This window comes from Adiantum capillus-veneris, chromosome 14 (assembly GCF_014529385.1).
Source record: "Adiantum capillus-veneris isolate H3 chromosome 14, ASM1452938v2, whole genome shotgun sequence".
Taxonomy (NCBI): domain Eukaryota; kingdom Viridiplantae; phylum Streptophyta; class Polypodiopsida; order Polypodiales; family Pteridaceae; genus Adiantum; species Adiantum capillus-veneris.
The window spans coordinates 145,085,095-145,106,014 of record NC_140944.1 but is presented as its reverse complement, the minus strand read 5'-3'; the positions used below and the strand labels follow the sequence as shown (position 1 = coordinate 145,106,014).

The following is a 20,920-nucleotide window of genomic DNA, read 5'->3' as shown; positions in this document are numbered from 1 at the left end:
ACAGCACAACACATGGTTCCTAGGGCCCAAAATGTTGTTCAAACAACACCCTTACCACCTCCAGTGCTAGGATCGCAACCACCACATCTGAGAATCACTTCTGTGAATCAAGTAGGTCGTGAGTCATCTATTGCTTGTTTGGAAGGCTGTGAGGAAGATATGGATGTGCTTGAAGAAAGTCCACAATACTACATGGAGGACTATTGGGGACAAGTCAAACCTGTCTATCAAGTAGTTGCTCTTGTTGCAAGAGGCCAAAATATCAATTACACTGCTAAGAGACCACCTCTTCAATGCTATGAGTGTGGAGGTCCACATCGTGTAGCCGAGTGTCCTATTAGGCTACAAAAGAACGCCACACTAATGCAAACCAATCAATCAAACACCTCTACAATGCCGATACTCATGTGTAATCGATGTGGCATAGATCATTTAATTGCCCAATGTCAAAATAATCCAAATGCACCGAAGATCACGCCATTAAACTTGATTGAAGTTACCGAGGAGCTATCACAAAGTACACATGTGGTACCAGTAAACGTACTCACAGAATCGATGCTCCAAAAACAAAATTATATTCTTGAGGAAAGAGACACGGCATCAATTTCCCAATCTTAGAAAAAGAAGAAAACACGAAGGAAGAGATCGCAAAAAGCAGCAAAGTCAGACCCCAGTTCCAGACCCCAGTTCAAAGACCAACATAGGGACTGGTGATGACCCCGTATATATGAACGACACTGAAGAGGATTCTGATTCAGTTGAAACCATGGAGACCAAAACGACCACTAAGATAGAAACCAACAAGGAAGATCTTCATGAGCCACAATGGCCATGATACCAGAAGAAGATAGGAACTTATCCAAACCTATAGAGGAGATTGAGCGAGTCAAGAAATTAAGGAGTTTGGTAGAAGATACCCAAAGGGATCTAGAATCAGCACCTAAGCAGATCCATATTAGAAACACTGTGTTCCCTACGCAACAACAACCTCACCAAATCCATAGACCCTTAGCCATACCTAGTGTCATCCAAGAAGAAAGTGACTTAAAGTCATGGGAATGTGGGCATACTCACTTCTTGATGGAAAGAATGTTTACAGATGGACTACCTGATCCTATCGAAGAAATGGAAATTCCATCTTCCCCAGGTCAAGGGACTGAAGTCCAAAAGGTGTCGTTAAACATTGCCAAATTGATGGATTTCATGTCTTCAGAAGTTAGAACCACCATCATGTCCAAACTATATAAAAACCCTGAGCTAGTCTCAGCTCTTCGAGCCTTCCTCAATGGAGAACTAAAGTTTGGGCTACCACAATTTGCATAGATGGATGGAGCTAGGGAGATGCCAATAGAGGAGAAACACTTAGATCCACAACCCAAACTAGATAAGAAACTTGTTATAGAAATACCTGTTAACAAGTTGGGACAATACTTTGAGGGTGATGAATCCAATGCGACCATACCAATCACTACTAAGGGATTAACTGTGAAGGGAATCCTTGATGGTGGCATTGGGGTTAGCATTGTGACCAAAAATTGCTGGGAAACTATGGGAAGACCTCACCTTGCGACCACAACCATAGTAGTGAAGATGGCCAATGGGTCTATTGTTAAACCTATTGGGATGCTAGAAGATCTCAAGATCAAGGTCTTTGGACATAAGGACGTCCTTTCATGAGGGATGCAAAAATGGTGCATGACTGGTCTAAAAACCATTTCTACTTGCAGTTCCAAAATTCTGTCATTCAAGTGGATCTTGTGACTGGTCGAGTACATCCTCTAGGAAACAGGTTTATAATTGATCATAGATTTGACACCACAGTTCACTCAGCCCCATTCTAGTATTGTTACACGTGTAAACGACACTGATGTTGGGGAAGATTCTCCTTATATGGATGTACTACTTGGGATGACTGAGTAAGACAATGTGGATTGGGTCCACCTAGCAGCAACCATAGACACTTGAGGAAATAGGGGGACGACCTGGGTAACACCTGAGGGGGATGAAATGCCACCACTCGTACCCTTAAATATGCTAGAAGCAATGCCTATAGCTTCTAATAACCTACAAGATGAAAGTTTGACTGGCATGGGAACCAGTAGCGCCTCACAAGACTATAGACCACACGATTTGGGGTCAGAATCATCAATTGAAATTGACTCTAAGGACGAAGAATCTGAGTTAAATATCAGTGCAAATGTGGGGACAAACCATTCAGGGCCCAGTGGCACCCTAGATGACAATCTATCCAAGAGAGCAAAAGACGCAAGTAGGGATTCATTTAGTGACTCTTCACTAGAGATCGGCCATAATAAAAAATTAAACAAGAAGAATAAGAGATATAAGAGACGACGATATCGAGCGAATGTGCTTGCTAAAATAAATGAAAAGAAATCTGCCATAGAATGGCTTAATTATATAGGGGCATGTGATGCTCATCGAAAGTTGGTAGATAACTGGGGGGAATACCTTCAAAGCGTTATGTGGTGTAGTCCACAACCCATCGACATCGCACAACTAGAGGCTACAGAGAAGCCAAAGTTGAGACATACCGTAAGGAGACAACAAAATCGAGAGTTAGCTCAACAACAAAAGGAATCGGAAGTGAAATCACAGTCTACAGAACAACAGGACCCCACAAACTTACACCCTTCACCTGAACATTTCAAATCCTATACCACAGAGTAACGTAAGGTTGTGTATACAAAGGCTCAAAGAAAACCTATCATTGGAAGCAATGGAGTCTATGACGGTCCAACGATAGTTAAGGAAATAGAGTTAGCAGACCCAAGAGAAGAGTCCAAACCAGTTTTCATTGCCCAAGATTTGACAGAGACTGAGGAGTGTGTACTTAAAGAACTTCTCAAGGAATTCAGGGATATATTTTCCTGGACATATCATGATATGAAAGGTGTTCCACCTTCCGTGGTGCAATACACAATCCCCATGAATAGCATGGCTAAACCAGTTCAGCAACGACCCTATCCAATGAATCCTAAATATGCAAAAATCGTTCAAGAAGAGATTGAAAAGCTTGTGGGATGCGGATTCATATATCCTATTGAGAACTCAGAATGGGTGTCTCCAATAGTGATTGTGCCAAAAAAGAATGGGAAACTCAGAGTGTGCATGGATCTCAAGAAGGTCAATGCCGCCACTAGAAGGGACCATTACCCCTTGCCATGTTCAGAACATGTGCTTGAAAGAGTTGCAGGAAAGGTAGCTTATAGCTTTTTTGATGGGTACTCTGGCTACAATCAAATTACAATTGCGCTGGAGGACCAAGCTAAAATAGCCTTTATAATCGAATTTGGAGTGTTCGCATTTCCTGTTATGGCTTTTGGCTTAACCAATGCCCCTGCTACCTTTCAAAGATTAATAAACACTGCTTTTAGAGAATATTTGAGGGAGTTTTGTGAAGCTTTCTTAGATGACCTTTGTGTTTATTCCTCTTGGAAAGAATATCTATCATGCTTACGAAAAGTGTTTAGGGAAGTTAGCCCAAAGACTATTTTTTGAAAGCTGAAAGGAGAGCTATGCCACGTTAGCGAAAAGACACAAATGAGATCGCGACTTTAGATCGTGACTTTTCTTTCTTCCACTTTCTCACTCTTTCTTTGCACCCGACGTCAGTTTCTTTTGCTTTATTCAACCTTCTCTTCTCGCAATCTATTCTGCTCTGAAGTAAAGGCATGTACAATTCTCTCTCTCTCTCTCTCTCTCTCTCTCTCTCTCTCTCTCTCTCTCTCTCTCTCTCTCTCTCTCTCTCTCTCTCTCTCTCTCTCTCTCTCTCTCGTGCGTGTGGATGAAGGAGAAGAAAGTATGGTGTATAAGTGTTATGAGGAAGAAATGGGCGAGGAAGAATTGGTGAGCAAGCTGGATGCAATGTTCCCTGGCTACGCTGATGCCTATTTCGGGGAAGAAGAGATGCTGGAAACCGGAAGTGGTGCTAGTCATGCCCTTTTGGATGGGGAGTTGTTAGCCTGCGAGCTGTACTTAAATGGTGAGTATTGTACCAGTGAAGTAAGCGAAGAGGAATACCAAGCGGATCGGGTTGACGTCTATTCCCCGCATGACGAGGCGAAGCAAGTGCTGGCAGGACTGAATGGACTAATGCTTGTGCCAGAAAATGGAAATTGGCGAGAATGAGGCCGCTGGTGACGCCAGTAGGGTGGATGTGAAATTTTGCGGTATTTCCTGGTAAACCAGGCTTTGGGAATTTGGTGGCCAGCGGCCACATGAAATGGGCAGCAATGAAATGCATGAAGAGGCGGAAGAGAAACACCAGGTAGACCTTGTTGCCTCCTACTTCCCACGTGATGGGGAAAGGGCGAAATATGCATCGCAAGGTGAACTACAGCTGGTTGCCTCCTTTGTGCCCGAGAATGGAGCTGTGGAGATCATTGGCGTTATGCCTCGGGCATGCGAGGAGTTGAGGTTGGGCAGCCCGTCAAGTCAGGATGAGACGGTGAACTTGGAACGTTGCATGGATGTCGTGATGCTAGGACGCGACCTGAATGTAAGGGATGCGGGGGAAGGGCCAGTTGATACGCGTATAACCAATCGTATGTCGCTGAGGCGGGGGATGTGCTTGATGCCGAGGCAGCAATGAAATGCATGAAGAGGCGGAAGAGAAACACCAGGTAGACCTTGCTGCCTCCTACTTCCCACGTGATGGGGAAAGGGCGAAATATGCGTCGCAAGGTGAACTACAGCTGGCTGCCTCCTTTGTGCCCGAGAACGGGGTTGTGGAGATCATTGGCGTTATGCCTCGGGCATGCGAGGAGTTGAGGTTGGGCAGCCCGTCAAGTCAGGATGAGACGGTGAACCTAGAGCGTTGCATGGATGTCGTGATGCTAGGACATGACCTGAATGTAAGGGATGCGGGCGAGGAAGGGCCAGTTGATACGCGTATAACCAATCGAATGTCGCTGAGGTGGGGGACGTGCTTGATGCCGAACCCATCCACCGATGGTAGTTATAGTACAGGTACGAGTAGCCTTGACCCGAGGATGGTTAGGGATGCAGGAATGCCAGCTATAAGCAAACTGGCTTGGGGCACGTGTGGTAAAGAGAGTTGTGGGGATGCTTGGAAATGGTGGTCAGATTTCCCACATTCGGGTGGAATGAGCAGTGAGTTGCTAGAGGTGATGGGTGTGATTTTGATGCGAACGGACATTGATGTGCAAGAAACAGTAGGACAAGATTGGGGGCATGACCTAACAGTAATGCACAGTGATCGGACCTCAGCTGGACCTCAACTGGGGTTATGGAGATTCGACGGAGAATGTTTTTGAAGCGGTCTTGTGGGTTGTTTGCGGGACCTAAGCTATGTGGGGCGGATCCACAGAGGTCAGTCGCCAAACGGATACAACTCGGTTGGAAGAAGCAGGCCCTATCGGGGACAAACCTGTATGGAACTGAAGAGGACACGAATAGCCAGTTCTCGACTATGGTACCCTCGACGAGGGACCCGTTGGCTAGAGATGCGCGAAGCTTGGTTGAGTGCAACTGGAGTCTCCGAGCCTGGTCGGATGGGCCAGACATGATGCTTTTAGAGGGCTGGATGCCCACTCTCTCGAGGTGTCCTGCGAGACAGCGCGCGACATTATTACTGGCCCAAATAGCATTGACTACCGTAGTCCGGGTTAGAGAGTCAAGCGAGATACGGGAACGTAACAAAATTTGGGCCGAATTTTTTCTCAAAAATGTAAGGGCGTGGGGGTTTTGGAATATCGAACCTGGAACGATTACTATGCTCGTTTTCTTGTACTGGGTACTAATGCTCAGTGGGTGCAGGGCAGCACTAAGGCTGGCATGGAAAGATGGGGGTCTCAGACCCGCCTGACTAGGGATGCAGACGGTCGGGAAACTGTTTGTTGCACCCTAAGCGGAGGCACTGTGGTGCTGATTGAAATGGGTGCGGATCGAAGTCACAGAAGGTGGCCAGGGCAGCCTGATTGCTGGACTAATGAGTCCCCTAACTGGTTAGTCAATGGAGCCAAAAAGGGCCCGCTGATGGTGAAGACATGCAAAGCCGTTGGCGGGCATGAAGGGAAGGACAACAGAGGTCTTGTCGTCATGATGACTGACCCTCGAACTCAATTGATAGGGAAGGTGAATGCGCACAATGACTTTATATGGGACCCCGGAGAAGGTGCCCAATACTGGGATGCGTTCAATTATGGAACAGCATGCATGCGTGGAGGTGCAGAGATAATAGCACGAGGGAATGCACTTGGCCGGTGCAAGGCTAAGCCAAAAGGATTAGGGTCGTTTGCCCGTCTTGATAGACAGGAGGTAAAAAGACCAGTATTGCTCCTAATGGATCAGAAGGTAATGACTCGAATGCAGGCCACAGATGGCCGATGGATTTCCCCTAGGGAAAAACATGCTGGACGAACAGGAGATGAGCAGGATAAACACGAATCGAGGGGCCTAGTAATCACACGGACTGGTATATATCAGCTGGCGGGCACAGCCAGGCAGTAGGTTATGCTGAACCAGAATGAGACTAGACAGAGGACAACGAGTAGACTTTCTGGGGCAGGAAGACGCATGAACAATCAGAGTGATCGACTTCGAAAGATGTGAAACAAGGCATGGGACCCCAAATTAGGTAGAGTGGGCACACTGATGATTGTAGCTTTCTTGATACGGTTGGTGCTCGAAGGGCTTGGTAGTCACGAGCAAGGCACGTAGGTGATGAGCAGCATAAGGAATGCGACACGGCCAAACGATAAAAACGGGGCTGATTCATACGCAGGTACAGGTCTCGGGGCAGCCTACAGTGGGGTTGCGTCCTTGTCGTCACAGGTTGCAAGTGCAGACATTGAGCAGTCCCGCAGTGGGGGACTGTGTGCAGGTGGCAGTCAGAGCCCTGAGCGGGCCAGTTGGAGCCGCAAGCCATCCCAGTTGGGGGCTGCACCCGGCCCTAGTTTGCTCTTGGGCTCTTGTGGAGCCCGTGTTTAGTGTATTGTGCCTCCTTATGCTATGTATGCACCTGGGGCTTACATAGCATAAGGAGGCACTTATGGTGACAGTTTTTGCATGCCATGCTTGGAAGCAACTACTCTGCTATTGGAGTGTGCAAATGGTGCAAAAAGTCGAGATCAGTCAAACTATTTTTGAAAGTGGTTTGGGTCAAATTAGAGGATGTCTTCTTTCCCAAACTGCTCATTGCCAGCTGCTTTCTTGTTTTGTCTCCAGCATCTTTTTGGAATGGTCATAGATTCATGTTCTGAAATCTCTCGGGAAGGGTGTCCCTTGCAACACACTAATCATGCGATATGCCCAATCCAGGCAGGAGCCAAGAAGCTCTTGATTGTTTTTGGCAGATGCAAAGTGACAATCTCTCTCCATATAGTTTGCTAGGGATTGTTGGTCATAGATTCATGTTCTGAAATCTCTCGGGAAGGGTGTCCCTTGCAACACACTAATCATGCGATATGCCCAATCCAGGCAGGAGCCAAGAAGCTCTTGATTGTTTTTGGCAGATGCAAAGTGACAATCTCTCTCCATATAGTTTGCTAGGGATTGTTGGAAAAAGAGACCGTGTTTGGGAATTCCTTGGTCTACACTGGTGTACTTCTCTCAGAATGCACAAAAAGTGCTTGAGGAGCTTTGTATCCAAGAGGTCATTCTTGCAATGCACTGCTTGCAAGATTTTTCTGATAGGAGAAGGGCCAGCTAGCACTGGGCTGTTTTTAGTGAATATAAGGCGAGGGATCTCTCTAGATGCAATCACCTATGCTTGTAGTTTGCAAGGCACATGGCACTACACAAATGCTGAAATGTGGTGTACTTCAGAAGGAACCACATGATTGCTTGAAGCACTTCGTGTCTGGGATGTCCTGTATTGGAATGCACACTGATTGTGCGATTTTCCCAACAGGGGCAGGGCCAACAAACTCTAAGCATTTTTAGTCCATTGCATTGATTGCGCTATTTTCCCAATAGGCGTAGTGCTAAGGTGCTGGAATGTTTTCATGGATGCAAAATGAGGGTGTCTCTCCATATGTAATCATCTGAGTTACTGAAAAGTCTCGGATGTCCTATATTGGAATGCACACTGATTGTGGGATTTGCCCAATAGAGGCAGGGCCAGCAAACTGTAAGCATTTTTAGCAATTGCACTGATTGCGCTATTTGCTTGATAGGCGCAGCGCTAAGGTGCGGGGATTTTTTGGTGGATGCGAAATGAGGGTGTCTCTCCAGATGTAATTTTCTGTGTTACGCAAGATTCTTTGGGATCGCAAAGCAAGGTCAACACTCCAGATGCAATCACTTGCAATTGCATCTTGAAGGCATGTGGTACTAGGCAAAATGTTGATCTATAGACCTTCACTCCAAATCTGTCAGCATAGCCAACAGACAAACGATTGCCTTCCCCCTAGGCTTCATGCATGAGTGTGAAAGCTCTCCATTGGTTCTGACGACTGTCAGGCCAAGCTTTTGCATCAAATGGAGATTTTTGAGTATGTTCTCTTCTCACTGCCTCTCATAGTCTGTTAAAGGAGATTCTAGTAGATCCTCAAGAGCAGATATCATGTGTCCAAAACCTCTTTTAAGCTAAAACAAGCCTAACTTTGTGTCTGAGCAGAAGGTCATGAGAGAAATAGACGTGTTACCTTCATCAAGGACATTACCATCAGCATGAGTATTATGTTGTTTTGACGTTATGAGATCACATAATCCAAGCTTATATTCATTGTCAAGACGTTCTGTAACTATAGCTTTGCCAATGTCTTTGATAGCAACAATGGCCATGTTTCTTAGGTTATGATTGTGATTGCTGGCATCTAGTTGAACATAATTGACGGATGTTGCTTCCAAAACTTCACCTACAATGTCGTACAATATACTAATCTTCTTATCTCCACCCAAATCCAAAGCTGAATTTCCTTCTACTGCAAAGAAATCAACACTGAAACTTTGTAGAGCATAGAACCATTGCATTGAGAAATAGGTGGAATCATCATAACATCCAGCCGAGTCCGAGCAGGTAGAGATTTTTGAGTGCTGAGGAAGAGCAGGTTGTTGGCAGACTGAGGGGTATCTATTTGCGTACCATCGCCTTGATTCATATCGTCCACAAGGGGATGTGTTGTGGATGCCGCCTGGTCTCAGCTGAACGAGCGCTGGCTTTTGTTTCTTGGATTCTGAATGTATGCAGCAGGCTTTTTGATCGGGGTTGACACTGCCCATGGTATGTATGTCGTTGAGGGGTCCACGAGCTAAAGGCTCCTGAATGCATCTCCGTCTGGTTGTGGAATCATATACCCAGCAGGGTTTTTGGGTAAGGCCACCTGGTCTCAGCCAAGCCAGAGTGAGCTAGTGCTTCTCATTGCGTTTGTGGCCGGGTACTGGCTTGCAGGCTGGACTACGCCCCTATTCTCATCGTACTTGGTTTATGTGCGAGCCAAAGTGCTCCTATCTTATATCTTGCGGTTCTTATAGCCGTGTTGGCTCGTCGAGTCGAGGAGGATATACCCTCGCTCGCTTATCAGTGTTTTTGGATTTGTTTCTAGTGTGCCAGCCACTATAGATCCGCAGATAGATTCTCTCTCGGGCTTAGTCGAGCGTGTTCATTGTCTTAATCTCCCATCGAGCGGTGTTGATGACTTTTGTAGATACAACACAATGTACTTCTGGAATCAAAAGTCTCAAGTGTTCGCCTGCTTCAAAGATTATTGTATCATTGCCTTCCGTCAACTCGATCTTCCCGTCTAATTTCTCCGCTTTGGAAATGGAAGAGAGTACATCTCTAAGGAGTTTCAAGGTTTCTGCAAAATTGAGGGGATTCAGCAGTATACAGTCCCCTACTCTCCTCAACAGAATATACTAATCTTCTTATCACCGTGGTGGTACATTGCTGACCATCCAAATGTGTCCCTTGCTGCCTGGTACGCCCGGTCTTGTGTCGAGCACACCTAACCCATCTCGCATCCTCTTGTAATTCGCCCCATCGTGGGGGAATCCAATGGCCATCTGAGGCCTGCATTCGGATCAACCCCTGCTGATCCATTAGGTGTAATCTACGTCTCCCTGCAATGCATCTACTAAGACCAGAACACAGCTCTAATCCCGCTGGCTTCGCCTGCATTGACCAAGCGAGTTCCACTGTGCTGTTATCTCTTCACTTCCGCACATGTGGGTCATTCCATATTCGAATGCATCCCAGCATTGGGTACCTTCTCCTGAGTCCCATACGAGGCCACCTTGCCCTTTTTCCTTCCCGCATAACCGTCCTCGAGGAGTTACCGTTCCAACCCCGAGACTTCCTTTGTCAAACGTCAGTACATCCTCGCGTACATCCATCCTTAACAGGGCTGTCTCTGCCCCAATACTCGCCCGTCCGCTATCTTGACTCCATTCGTGACCACTTGCATTGATGCCCTCCATACCGTGTTTGTCAATCCCACACATACTCTATCTGGTAGCGCTTTACCTCGAACTGAACTCCCAACATTTCCCGAAACAAGCGTCACCTGACTCGATGGGTCTGCACCAAACGGCTCCCCTTCGCAATACATCGCTCGAACTGCCTCTTCCGGCATGTGTAATCCCCTTTTAACGACCATCAGCTGTTTGATCTCATAACCCTCCATGTAGTACAAAAAAAATTCGCGGTTCCTCTCCTGTTCCTTCCTCAACTCTAGGGCTGAATAGGGCTCAGCCTCATGCTCATTCCGAGTACCATAATCGTCTGGCATCTTGCCTAGTGGTTCCAAATGCTCTTTCTTGCTTCGATTAGGATCAGGTAACTTGACCCAGATCCCCACTTGTAAGTTGCAGCAGAATGAATGTTGTTTTTCTCAAGATGAGTGATCCATATTTGCTCAAGGTTCCTTTTAGTTCTTATGGAAGGGAGAGCCTTCCGTTCTTAATGGAGAATGTTGTGGTCACGAACAAAGTGAGTGGACACTGTGCGTGCAAGTGTATGAGACTGAGAGAAAGAGAGAACAGAGATACGACACCCAAGAGGTTGTAAAACCCTCCTCCGAAGGCCCCACTCTCGTCGGCGAGAGTGGTCTACTTACGATTGCACAAAGTAGTACAATGATGATGCAATGGACTGATGCGATTTGGGACTATGTCGATGACGACGATGGTGACGACGACGACGACTTTAGGGCTGAAATCTGCAGTCTTCTAACTGCAGAAATTCGGGGCTGTTTCGGTGGCTGAAAATGGCTATCTTCTGCAACCAACTAGGGCTGAATCTGCTACTGTCTTGACTGCTGAAAACGCTGCTTCTTCTGCTGTGGAATGGGCTGAAAACCAAAATGCTCTGAAAACCAAAATGCTGGCAGATCTAGATGGTACTAGCAAAAATACTAGGCAACTGGAAGTGCTGGCGATGGTAGCAATGGAAACGCCAGGCTAGGGGAGACTGTAGGCGATGCCAACATTGGAAATGCCAGAGGCTGTGGGTGGTGGAGGGAACTGAAAACGCTAGGCTGAATGTTGATGGCGATCAAGCAAGGCTGAAAACGCCAAGTGAGGGGAGGTACTGCGGGTTCTTGCTGAGAAGATGCCTATTGAGCGGGAAGCTCCTGCTGCTTCTTCTGCCATTGAGTGCTAACTTGGGTTTGCTTATATATTAACTTACCCAATTTTCCCTACTCCGTTCCCAACAAAAGTCACTTAATGAATAAGTGAAAATTGTCAAAAATAGGTAAATTAGGCTAAAGTCACTTGAAAAATTCCCAAACTGACTCTGATGGAATCTGATGTAAATGCTTATGCTTATGCTGTGTGCAACCAGAGGATATGCATCTACACTAAGTGACTGGGCATGCACGGTCTACGAATAGACTCACAAAAGTGCCCAATGCTGTAGCTTGTCCACGAACACATCGGGTTGGATGTGTCACGCGACACCACTTCTTCTCTTGCATTTGGTCTCACACCTGGTTCGGACTTGGTTAACAAGGTTTCAAGTCTTTCAGCCGACTCGGGGAGCATCCCCTCTTCCGAGGAGAACGACCCTGTCTCATGGCCTAGAAGCGCATCCACCATCTCTGGTCTTACATCCCGCTCAGTCATATCTTCCCACAGTTCCAGCACACCCGTTGTGTCCGCACCAGGCACCAGCCAGTCCTCGGTTTTCGATTCATACATATCCGCATACGCTTGCGTTCTCTAATCACGGTCTACGAATACAAAAGTGCCAGATCACTTCTAAATCTAGACTGACGAAACTGACTGAACCCTGTTATGCTGTAGCTTGTCCACGGACACATAGGGTTGGATGTGTCACGTGACATCCCCTCCTTTTCAAAGTGAGGTACTCGTACCGAACTCTATGGTGTTGAGGGAGATCGCCAATAGCATCCGGAATCCTGGAAGGGACTCTTCGCTGGCCCACTCTGATGTGTGGGTCGTGCAGTACTTGAACTTCATAAATGTCTGCAAAGTCTTCTTCTTTGGGCCGCGCCGAAAGCGACACAAAGTTTGTTGTGGCTCCTTCGATGCTTCATCTTCGTCGATTTCTTGCTTCGCGTTGTAAATTCTGTTCCATAAACGACAGCTCCAACTCCTTCATTGGAGTTAGTGTAATCTTTGTCGTAGATGGGGAAGGGTTAGAAAAACCTCCTGGTGGGGAAAATTCTTCTTCGCCTCTCTCATGCTTATCACCTCCAAGCGAAGTATCCATTCTGCTTCGAGTGATGACCATTCTGAAGTCGTGGATTCTTGTGGTCTTGGGTTCTTAAGTTCACGAGGAACTTGGGTTCTTGAGGGTCTGGGGTTCTTAAGGTTCTTGAGTTCTTGAGGTTCTTGAGGTTTTCTTTCGCTTGCAAACCGTGTTTGAGAAGGATCTTCTCTTCACCCGAGTTCTACTCTTTTCCGTGGATGCATCCCTTGGCGGCCTTGCGCTCACACCAAGGTTGCTTTTTCCCACCTCACGTCGATTGGCCGGCTGCTAAGTGCACGGTCCGCTCTCAATGAGTGAAAAGAGACACAAGGGGAGGCTGGACAAGCCCTTCTTTTTTGGGATTCCTGTCACTCTTCAAAAACACGATTAGGAATTGACACGCCCAAGCGAACTTGGGTTTGTGCGACCGCAACAAGTTAAAAACATTCTTGTGATTCTTGTGGTTCTTTCCTTGAGTGATACAAAACACTGCCAAAGCTCTGATACCAATGTAAGGTGCAACGGAATGAATGTTGTTTTTCTCAAGATGAGCGATCCATATTTGCTCAAGGTTCCTTTTAGTTCTTATGGAAGAGAGAGCCTTCCGTTCTTAATGGAGAATGTTGTGGTCACGAACAAAGTGAGTGGACACTGTGCGTGCAAGTGTATGAGACTGAGAGAAAGAGAGAACAGAGATATGACACCTGAGAGGTTGTAAAACCCTCCTCCGAAGGCCCCACTCTCGTCGGCGAGAGTGGTCTACTTACGATTACACAAAGTGATACAATGACGATGCAATGGACTGATGTGATTTGGGACTATGTCGATGACGACGATGGTGACGACGACGACGACTTTAGGGCTGAAATCTGCAGTCTTCTAACTGCAGAAATTCGGGGCTGTTTCGGTGGCTGAAAATGGCTATCTTCTGCAACCAACTAGGGCTGAATCTGCTACTGTCTTGACTGCTGAAAACGCTGCTTCTTCTGCTGTGGAATGGGCTGAAAACCAAAATGCTGGCAGATCTAGATGGTACTAGCAAAAATACTAGGCAACTGGAAGTGCTGGCGATGGTAGCAATGGAAACGCCAGGCTAGGGGAGACTGTAGGCGATGCCAACATTGGAAATGCCAGAGGCTGTGGGTGGTGGAGGGAACTGAAAACGCTAGGCTGAATGTTGATGGCAATCAAGCAAGGCTGAAAACGCCAAGTGAGGGGAGGTACTGCGGGTTCTTGCTGAGAAGACGCTTGTTGAGCGGGAAGCTCCTGCTGCTTCTTCTGCCATTGAGTGCTAACTTGGGTTTGCTTATATATTAACTTACCCAATTTGCCCTACTCCGTTCCCAACAAAAGTCACTTAATAAATAAGTGAAAATTGTCAAAAATAGGGAAATTAGGCTAAAGTCACTTGAAAAATTCCCAAACTGACTCTGATGGAATTTGATGTAAATGCTTATGCTTATGCTGTGTGCAACCAGAGGATATGCATCTACACTAAGTGACTAGGCATGCACGGTCTACGAATAGACTCACAAAAGTGCCAGACCACTTCTAAATCTAGACTGATGGAACTGACTAAACCCTGTTATGATGTAGCTTGTCCACGGACACATAGGGTTGGATGTGTCACGTGACACCCCTTCTTCTCTTGCATCTGGTCTCACACCTGGTTCGGACCTGGTTAACAAGGTTTCAAGTCTTTCAACCGACTCGGGGAGCATCCCCTCTTCCGAGGAGAACGAACCTGTCTCATGGCCTAGAAGCGCATCCACCATCTCTGGTCTTACATCCAGCTCAGTCATATCTTCCCACAGTTCCAGCACACCCGTTGTTTCCGCACCAGGCACCAGCCGGTCCTCGGTTTTGGATTCATACATATCCGCATACGCTTGCGTTCCCCAATCATGTGAGGGGTGGGAGTTGTCAGGGCCCACCTGATGCTCCTCTAAGACTTCCTCATTCAATTCCACTACATGATGCATGTCAGCCTTTTCCGAATTCAACATCCCCATGCATTCTTGCACATCCCAAGCACAATGGTAAAGAGGGGGAACAGGGCCAGTCGGGCACTCATCAATATGGCTCTCATTCGAGCAATCTTCATCCAGCACATTTGGCTTGAAAGCCATCAATTCCTCATCCCGGGAAGCATAAGAGTTACCACAAGTATCCACATCCGTATTACCACCGTCATCAAGAATAATCCCTTCGCTCGGGAACATCGCATTCAATTTCTCGGCCAAATACTTTTCCTCCATTTCAACCTCAACAAACTGATCCTCATCTCCTCTCATTTCATCCCCACACGATGCATTCTTACTCCTCTTTTCTTCCGCTTCAATAGATCCCTTCGGTTCTGCAGAAGGGCCTCCGGTTTTGTCATCCAAAAAAACATTGCACTTATTGGGCACATGGAGTGTTCGCCACCGGTGAGGAGGTCGTGCCGCTATGCATGGTGTCCTCCTGGAGTATGTGGGCAATTAACATCTCAACAGTGAGGCCAATTACTGAGGCTTGGGTTGTAATGAAAGGTCGCCAGGAGTAGGGTAGGGCAGCAAGTAGTAACATGGATTGGAGGTTGGCATCCAATTGCAAGCCTAAGAGTAGGGCATTGTCTAAGAGTGTGTGCCAATCTTTGACAAATTGAGGTGTGGGTTGCTATTCTATGAGTATAATAGCAAGAAGGTTCTTTAAGGACGTGACACACGTTATGAGGTCCTCATGATCATAGGTTGCTCGTATGAGATCAATGGGCTGGAACATGTAGTGTTGCAGGGTATTCTGGAATTGGGTCACGGGCAGCTAGAGAAAGATGTGGCATAGGCTCTTTGCACATAAGCTCACAGAACAAGCCGCTTTGTTATGCTTTCAAAAGTACACCACACTTAGCGCACAAATTAGTTAAAGCATTGGCAAGTACGATGTTGTATTTCAATAGCCCCTCACTACTGACCACATCAATAATTTGTTTGCCTAGGTCAACGTTTTGCATGGTGCCACATGCCTTCAAGTTGCAAGCATAAATGGTCAGTTTGCAAATAAGCCTTGGCTGCTTCGCATTAGCTGAAAGCGCCAGAGCTTTGTGGCTTGTCCATGCTGGGCATAGCTTGCAAGGAGTGCAATCCAAGTGACTACGGCCCAAAGACAAGAAGCTTGTCAAGAACTTGTTTGCTTTTAAAAGTGCATCAAACTTGGCGTGCTATATCTAAATTGAGTCCCAACTTCTTCCATTTATAGCATGTTATGTTCTTATAATTAAAACAATCATTAAAAAATATGATTATAATTCCTTTGGTAATTAGCATCAAATTATATATAACTCTATATTCTAACTTCTTAAGTTTTACCATTTGCTAGTTTACAAGAAGCTCTTCAACATCTACAAAGCAACTTAACATTTAACTATAACACAAGGTATGTCATATTTAAGAATATTTTAAACACCTATAAAAAAATATATTTTAATATTAATATTTTGATAACCAAAATAAAATAAAAAAGATTTTCTTTCCAAATTAGAATATTAGTCTAAGCTCAATAGAAATAATATACATATCAATAGAAATCTTAAGGTCACCAAATATAAAAAATAATAATAAACAATACGTAATTGAAGATGAAAACAAATAAACTATTACCTACAAACAAAGCATCCAAACTAAAACAAAAAGCAAAGCATACCAAAATTATAAGACATTTACGTAGAAAAACAAACTTACTTCCAACTTTTGACATTTTTAATTTAGATTTTGATTCATGGGTAAATATTTGTTCTAATTCGATCAAATCATATAAATATTGTTCGAATTGTGGAAACTTATTTTTTAAGTATGAAAAACAAAACTTAAAATATATAGAAAAAACAAATACCTATTTACGAGGATATGAATGATCTAATCTATATCTAACATCATTTCAAAATAACAAACAAGACAATATAGAAATTTATAACTGTTCCAAATGTTTTCAAAACAACATTAGAGGAAAATATTGGGTAACTTATCACCAGACTTATATAAAAAAAATACTAACAATGAATGTACATGAAGTACAAATGCTATCTACTTTAGACATCTCATTAAATATCAGTAAAAAGATAACATCTATAGCCATAGGTAATATAGAACAAAGATCATTATTAGATAATCCTCTATTTTCATATCAAAATACTAATGATTTATTAAATATTCTAACAAAAAACTCACATGACATAAACACACTATTGCTCTTTTTAGTAAAAAATAATCCATTAGTAAAAAAATTATATACTATATATGAACAACCACAAAAAACTTTAGCAATTTCTATAATTCCTTCTAATGCAATTACTACTTTACTAAACAAACATGCATCATCTTCTCCCTATGACTTAATGATAGTAGCACACAATACAAATTATTTAGGTATCTTAGATCAAGTAAACAACACACAACTAAAATCACAATACAAAATAGGTAATTTATCTCATGGTGGGGTTATGTATGAAATATTAAATAACAAAAAAATCATTAACTTATATGCAAGTTTAGATGGAGTATCTAATTTAGAAGATATTACAATAGAGAAAGCTCTATTTCCATTAGGATATGGAGCTCATGATGGAGCTTTAAAATTTCATGCATATCTAAAAATAAGAATAGCCTCATTCTTCTCAATATTCACTTTATACAAGCCATACTTATTGATGATGTACCAATTACGTCAAGCTTTGATAATAGCAAATTCAACAAATTTAACAATGCTACAATTAGATATAGATAAATTCAAACTTAAAAATCCACATGCATCTGATTTAGATACCATACGTTATATCATAAAACACAATATCTCTTATTCAATTCCAAGCTCTCCGTCATGGTATCATAAGAATTTAAAAGATTTATTATGCATGGTAGAGTCATTTGGTTTACCTAACTTCTTCTTAACCCTAACTTGTGATGAAGTATCCTCTAGTAGATGGGTAGAAATAGAAGATTTAGAAAAAATTATCCAAAAGATAAACTTAAAACTCAATTGGACAGATTGTCCAGCCGAGTGCATGATGATTTTCCACAAACGATTACATACATTTTTAAACAAATACATATTTATTCGTAATGGATTATTAGGTACCATCAACCACTATCTAATACGATATGAGATACAAAATAAAGGTTCACCACATGCACATATAATGCTATGGGTAGATTCAAACGATATCGATCGAATATCTTTAGAGATAGATAGCCATATACCTTATTTACATACAATAAATAAATTTGATCCAACATCAATTGAATATAAATTGCATAACTTAGTTATCAAAAAACAAATACATAATTGTAGAGAATCTTGTAAAATATAATTAAAAAATTAAAAAATTAAATGTAAATATGGATTTCCATACGATATTCAAAGTAATCCTAAGCCAATTATTCATGAACAAACTCAATGATGGCTTTATTATAGACCAACATTAGAACACAAAAATGTGGTTTCTTATCATCCAGGAGTATTATTGTTATGACAAGCCCATATGAATATTCAAAAAGTAACCAATACAGTATTATCATATTACTTACTAAAATATGCATTGAAATCAGAACGTATAGGAAAATAGATATCGATTTAGAAACAGCGAAAACATTAGGACTAAATAATATTGATGATACAAAACTCAAACTAATATCTTCCTATGTATTAACAAAACCAATATCAACAACCGAAACAGCCATGATGTGTTTAGAGATACCAATCATAAAAAAATAAAAAAAGGTAACTTATATAGATTGTTCACCTCCTAAAAAAAGACAAAAATATATACAAAGTTTTTTAACCTCTATACTACATCCAATTGATCTATATACAAAAAGACCATTAGAATTGGAGAGCTTAACATTTTATTCATACTTTCGTCACTATAGAATTAACAAAATACTCAAGCATACAACAAAGAAGATATGTAAAATGCATGATTTATATGGAAATGAAATAGAAGAGTATAAACAATTAGTAAGATTGTTTATACTACATCCAATTGATCTATATACAACAAGACCATTAGAATTGGAGAGCTTAACATTTTATTCATACTTTCGTCACTATAGAATTAACAAAATACTCAAGCATACAACAAAGAAGATATGTAAAATGCATGATTTATTTGGAAATGAAATAGAAGAGTATAAACAATTAGTATGATTTTATCGATTTTCACCTGTCCATCAAATGGAAGGTTTTTTTTTTACTATTCTATTAAAACATATACATTTTCGCAATGAAAAAGAATTAATCTCAATTAATAACATAGAAAAATCTTACTTTTTAGAATGTCAAATACGACAAATAATAAAGAATGAAGAAGATATAGAGAATCTAGTTGGAAATTATTCTCAATTACATCTATTAATCGATGAATCTAAACAAAAAATTACAAATCAAATACTCCAAATGCATCCTATACAAAATTTAGAAGAACATTTAACATCAAATGATTTTATAGAAAAACAGACCAATATTAAAACTATAGGAGAGAATCAATATGATCCAATAATACATCTACAAGAGCTTAAACACATAGAAAATACAACTTTGACTAAAGAGCAAGAACTAATATACAATAAAAATTTTGAAAAATCGGATGGGTTACATATAATAAATGGAACACCCGGATCTGGGAAAATGTTTCTAATTCAATATATCACATTTAAATGTATAACCAAAAACATAGGAGTCCTCCTTACAGCAACCACAGGAGTAGCAATTACAAGACTTAGTCGATTAGCACGTACTTCATTTTTTTTTTAAACCTAATAAAAATCAATTATTTTGTTCTAATTTAGAACCAAATGATATCCGTTCAATTAAAATAAGGTCTTACGATGTAATTATAATTGATGAATTCTCAATGATGACATAACGAATATTACATACAATTATACTCCAAATTTCGGAAGCTTGTAATTTATCTATGCTAGAAATATTTAACACTAAAAAACTACTTCTATTTGGAGATATAGCGCAATTGCCTGCAATATGTAATTGTAAAAATAAAGACTTGATATGCCAAAAATGTGTAATAACAAATTCTACATTTTGGAAATTAGCTATACACCACACATTATATACCTCAATACGTCATTGTTCAGATCTAGACTTCATTGAATTCTTAAATATAATCACACAAAGTAAACCATCTAAATCACAATTAGATAAATACTTAAAACATACATTTATACAAGAGAAAGATTTAGAACAATATATAGATAAAAACACAACTATATTATGTACATATAATAAAGATGTCATATACTATAATGACCTCATCTTACTAAAGATATTCAACCATTCCAATATATTCAATATAGATGTTGCTACAACAGCACATCATATACCAGAACTACAACATTGGATAAATGATACAGAATTTCATACCCTATCCAAAGTAGCAATAGGGGCATTAGTAATGTTTACACAAAACATAGATCTATCAATAGGTGTAGCTAATGGAACTTTTGGGACAGTCCTAAATATTAGATATAACAATATAACATCTATTATAAAAAAACTTATAATACGTGTAAATAATACACAACAAAATGTAACTATTAGAAGATCTAAATATCAAAAAAAGACATACAATGGAACATGGTATCATAAAACATCTTTTCCACTAACACTAGCATATTCAATGACCGGACATAAATCCCAAGGATGTACTATCTTTGGTAAGTCATTGTTGATAGTTCGAAAATGTTTTTCTCCTGGACTATTATATGTCATGTTGTCGCGATCGACTAACCGAAAGAACATAAAAATATTGAATTCAATTACAATCGACGATTTCTAAATACAAGTAATAAATCATTATATGTGTGAAGATTATTGACTTACAAAAGTTTACTCCAAAGATTAAAACAAAGGTAACGTATGCTAAATTATTTTATATCAAACTTAAGGTGCTATAATTTATTACTATATTGATATAAAAGAAACTATTAATAAATTCATTTTTATATTTTTCAGATTGAAAGCTAAACAATATAGAGGTAAGCTTATATCTTTAATCACATACTTCAATATTTATAACCTTAAATGTATAAATTGTGTTAAAATATATTAGGTCTTTAATTCTATCAAAGCTAAAGCAAAAGCCCTAATAGACCTACAAGAAAAAGAACAAGAAGAGCAACGAAAATAAAAAAGGCAACACAGAGAAAACTTTTGCTTAAGAATCGAACAATTTAAATATGCAAATATCTCAGGACGTGATCCAATAAATAACATTTATGGTTGGCCATC

General features: G+C 41.7%; 4 protein-coding genes across 4 annotated transcripts; all 4 read left to right on the top strand.

Annotated features, from left to right (window-relative positions):
• Positions 1-3,822: 3,822 nt before the first annotated feature.
• On the top strand, positions 3,823-4,215 carry LOC147443300 (uncharacterized). Its single transcript, XM_086529833.1, has one exon. It carries the CDS (start codon positions 3,823-3,825, stop codon positions 4,147-4,149), a length of 327 nt encoding a protein of 108 aa, XP_086385959.1. The 3' UTR covers positions 4,150-4,215.
• On the top strand, positions 4,184-4,612 carry LOC147443299 (uncharacterized). The gene has a single exon (XM_086529832.1). It carries the CDS (start codon positions 4,244-4,246, stop codon positions 4,610-4,612), a length of 369 nt encoding a protein of 122 aa, XP_086385958.1. The 5' UTR covers positions 4,184-4,243.
• A 1-nt stretch (position 4,613) lies between these two features.
• LOC147443298 (uncharacterized) lies at positions 4,614-5,426 on the top strand. Its single transcript, XM_086529831.1, has one exon. It carries the CDS (start codon positions 4,614-4,616, stop codon positions 5,295-5,297), a length of 684 nt encoding a protein of 227 aa, XP_086385957.1. The 3' UTR covers positions 5,298-5,426.
• Positions 5,427-5,802: 376 nt separating this feature from the next.
• LOC147443297 (uncharacterized) lies at positions 5,803-6,972 on the top strand. Its single transcript, XM_086529830.1, has 2 exons — positions 5,803-6,457; positions 6,767-6,972. The coding sequence occupies exons 1-2, from the start codon at positions 5,818-5,820 to the stop codon at positions 6,970-6,972; spliced, it is 846 nt and encodes a 281-aa protein (XP_086385956.1). The 5' UTR covers positions 5,803-5,817.
• Positions 6,973-20,920: the final 13,948 nt, after the last annotated feature.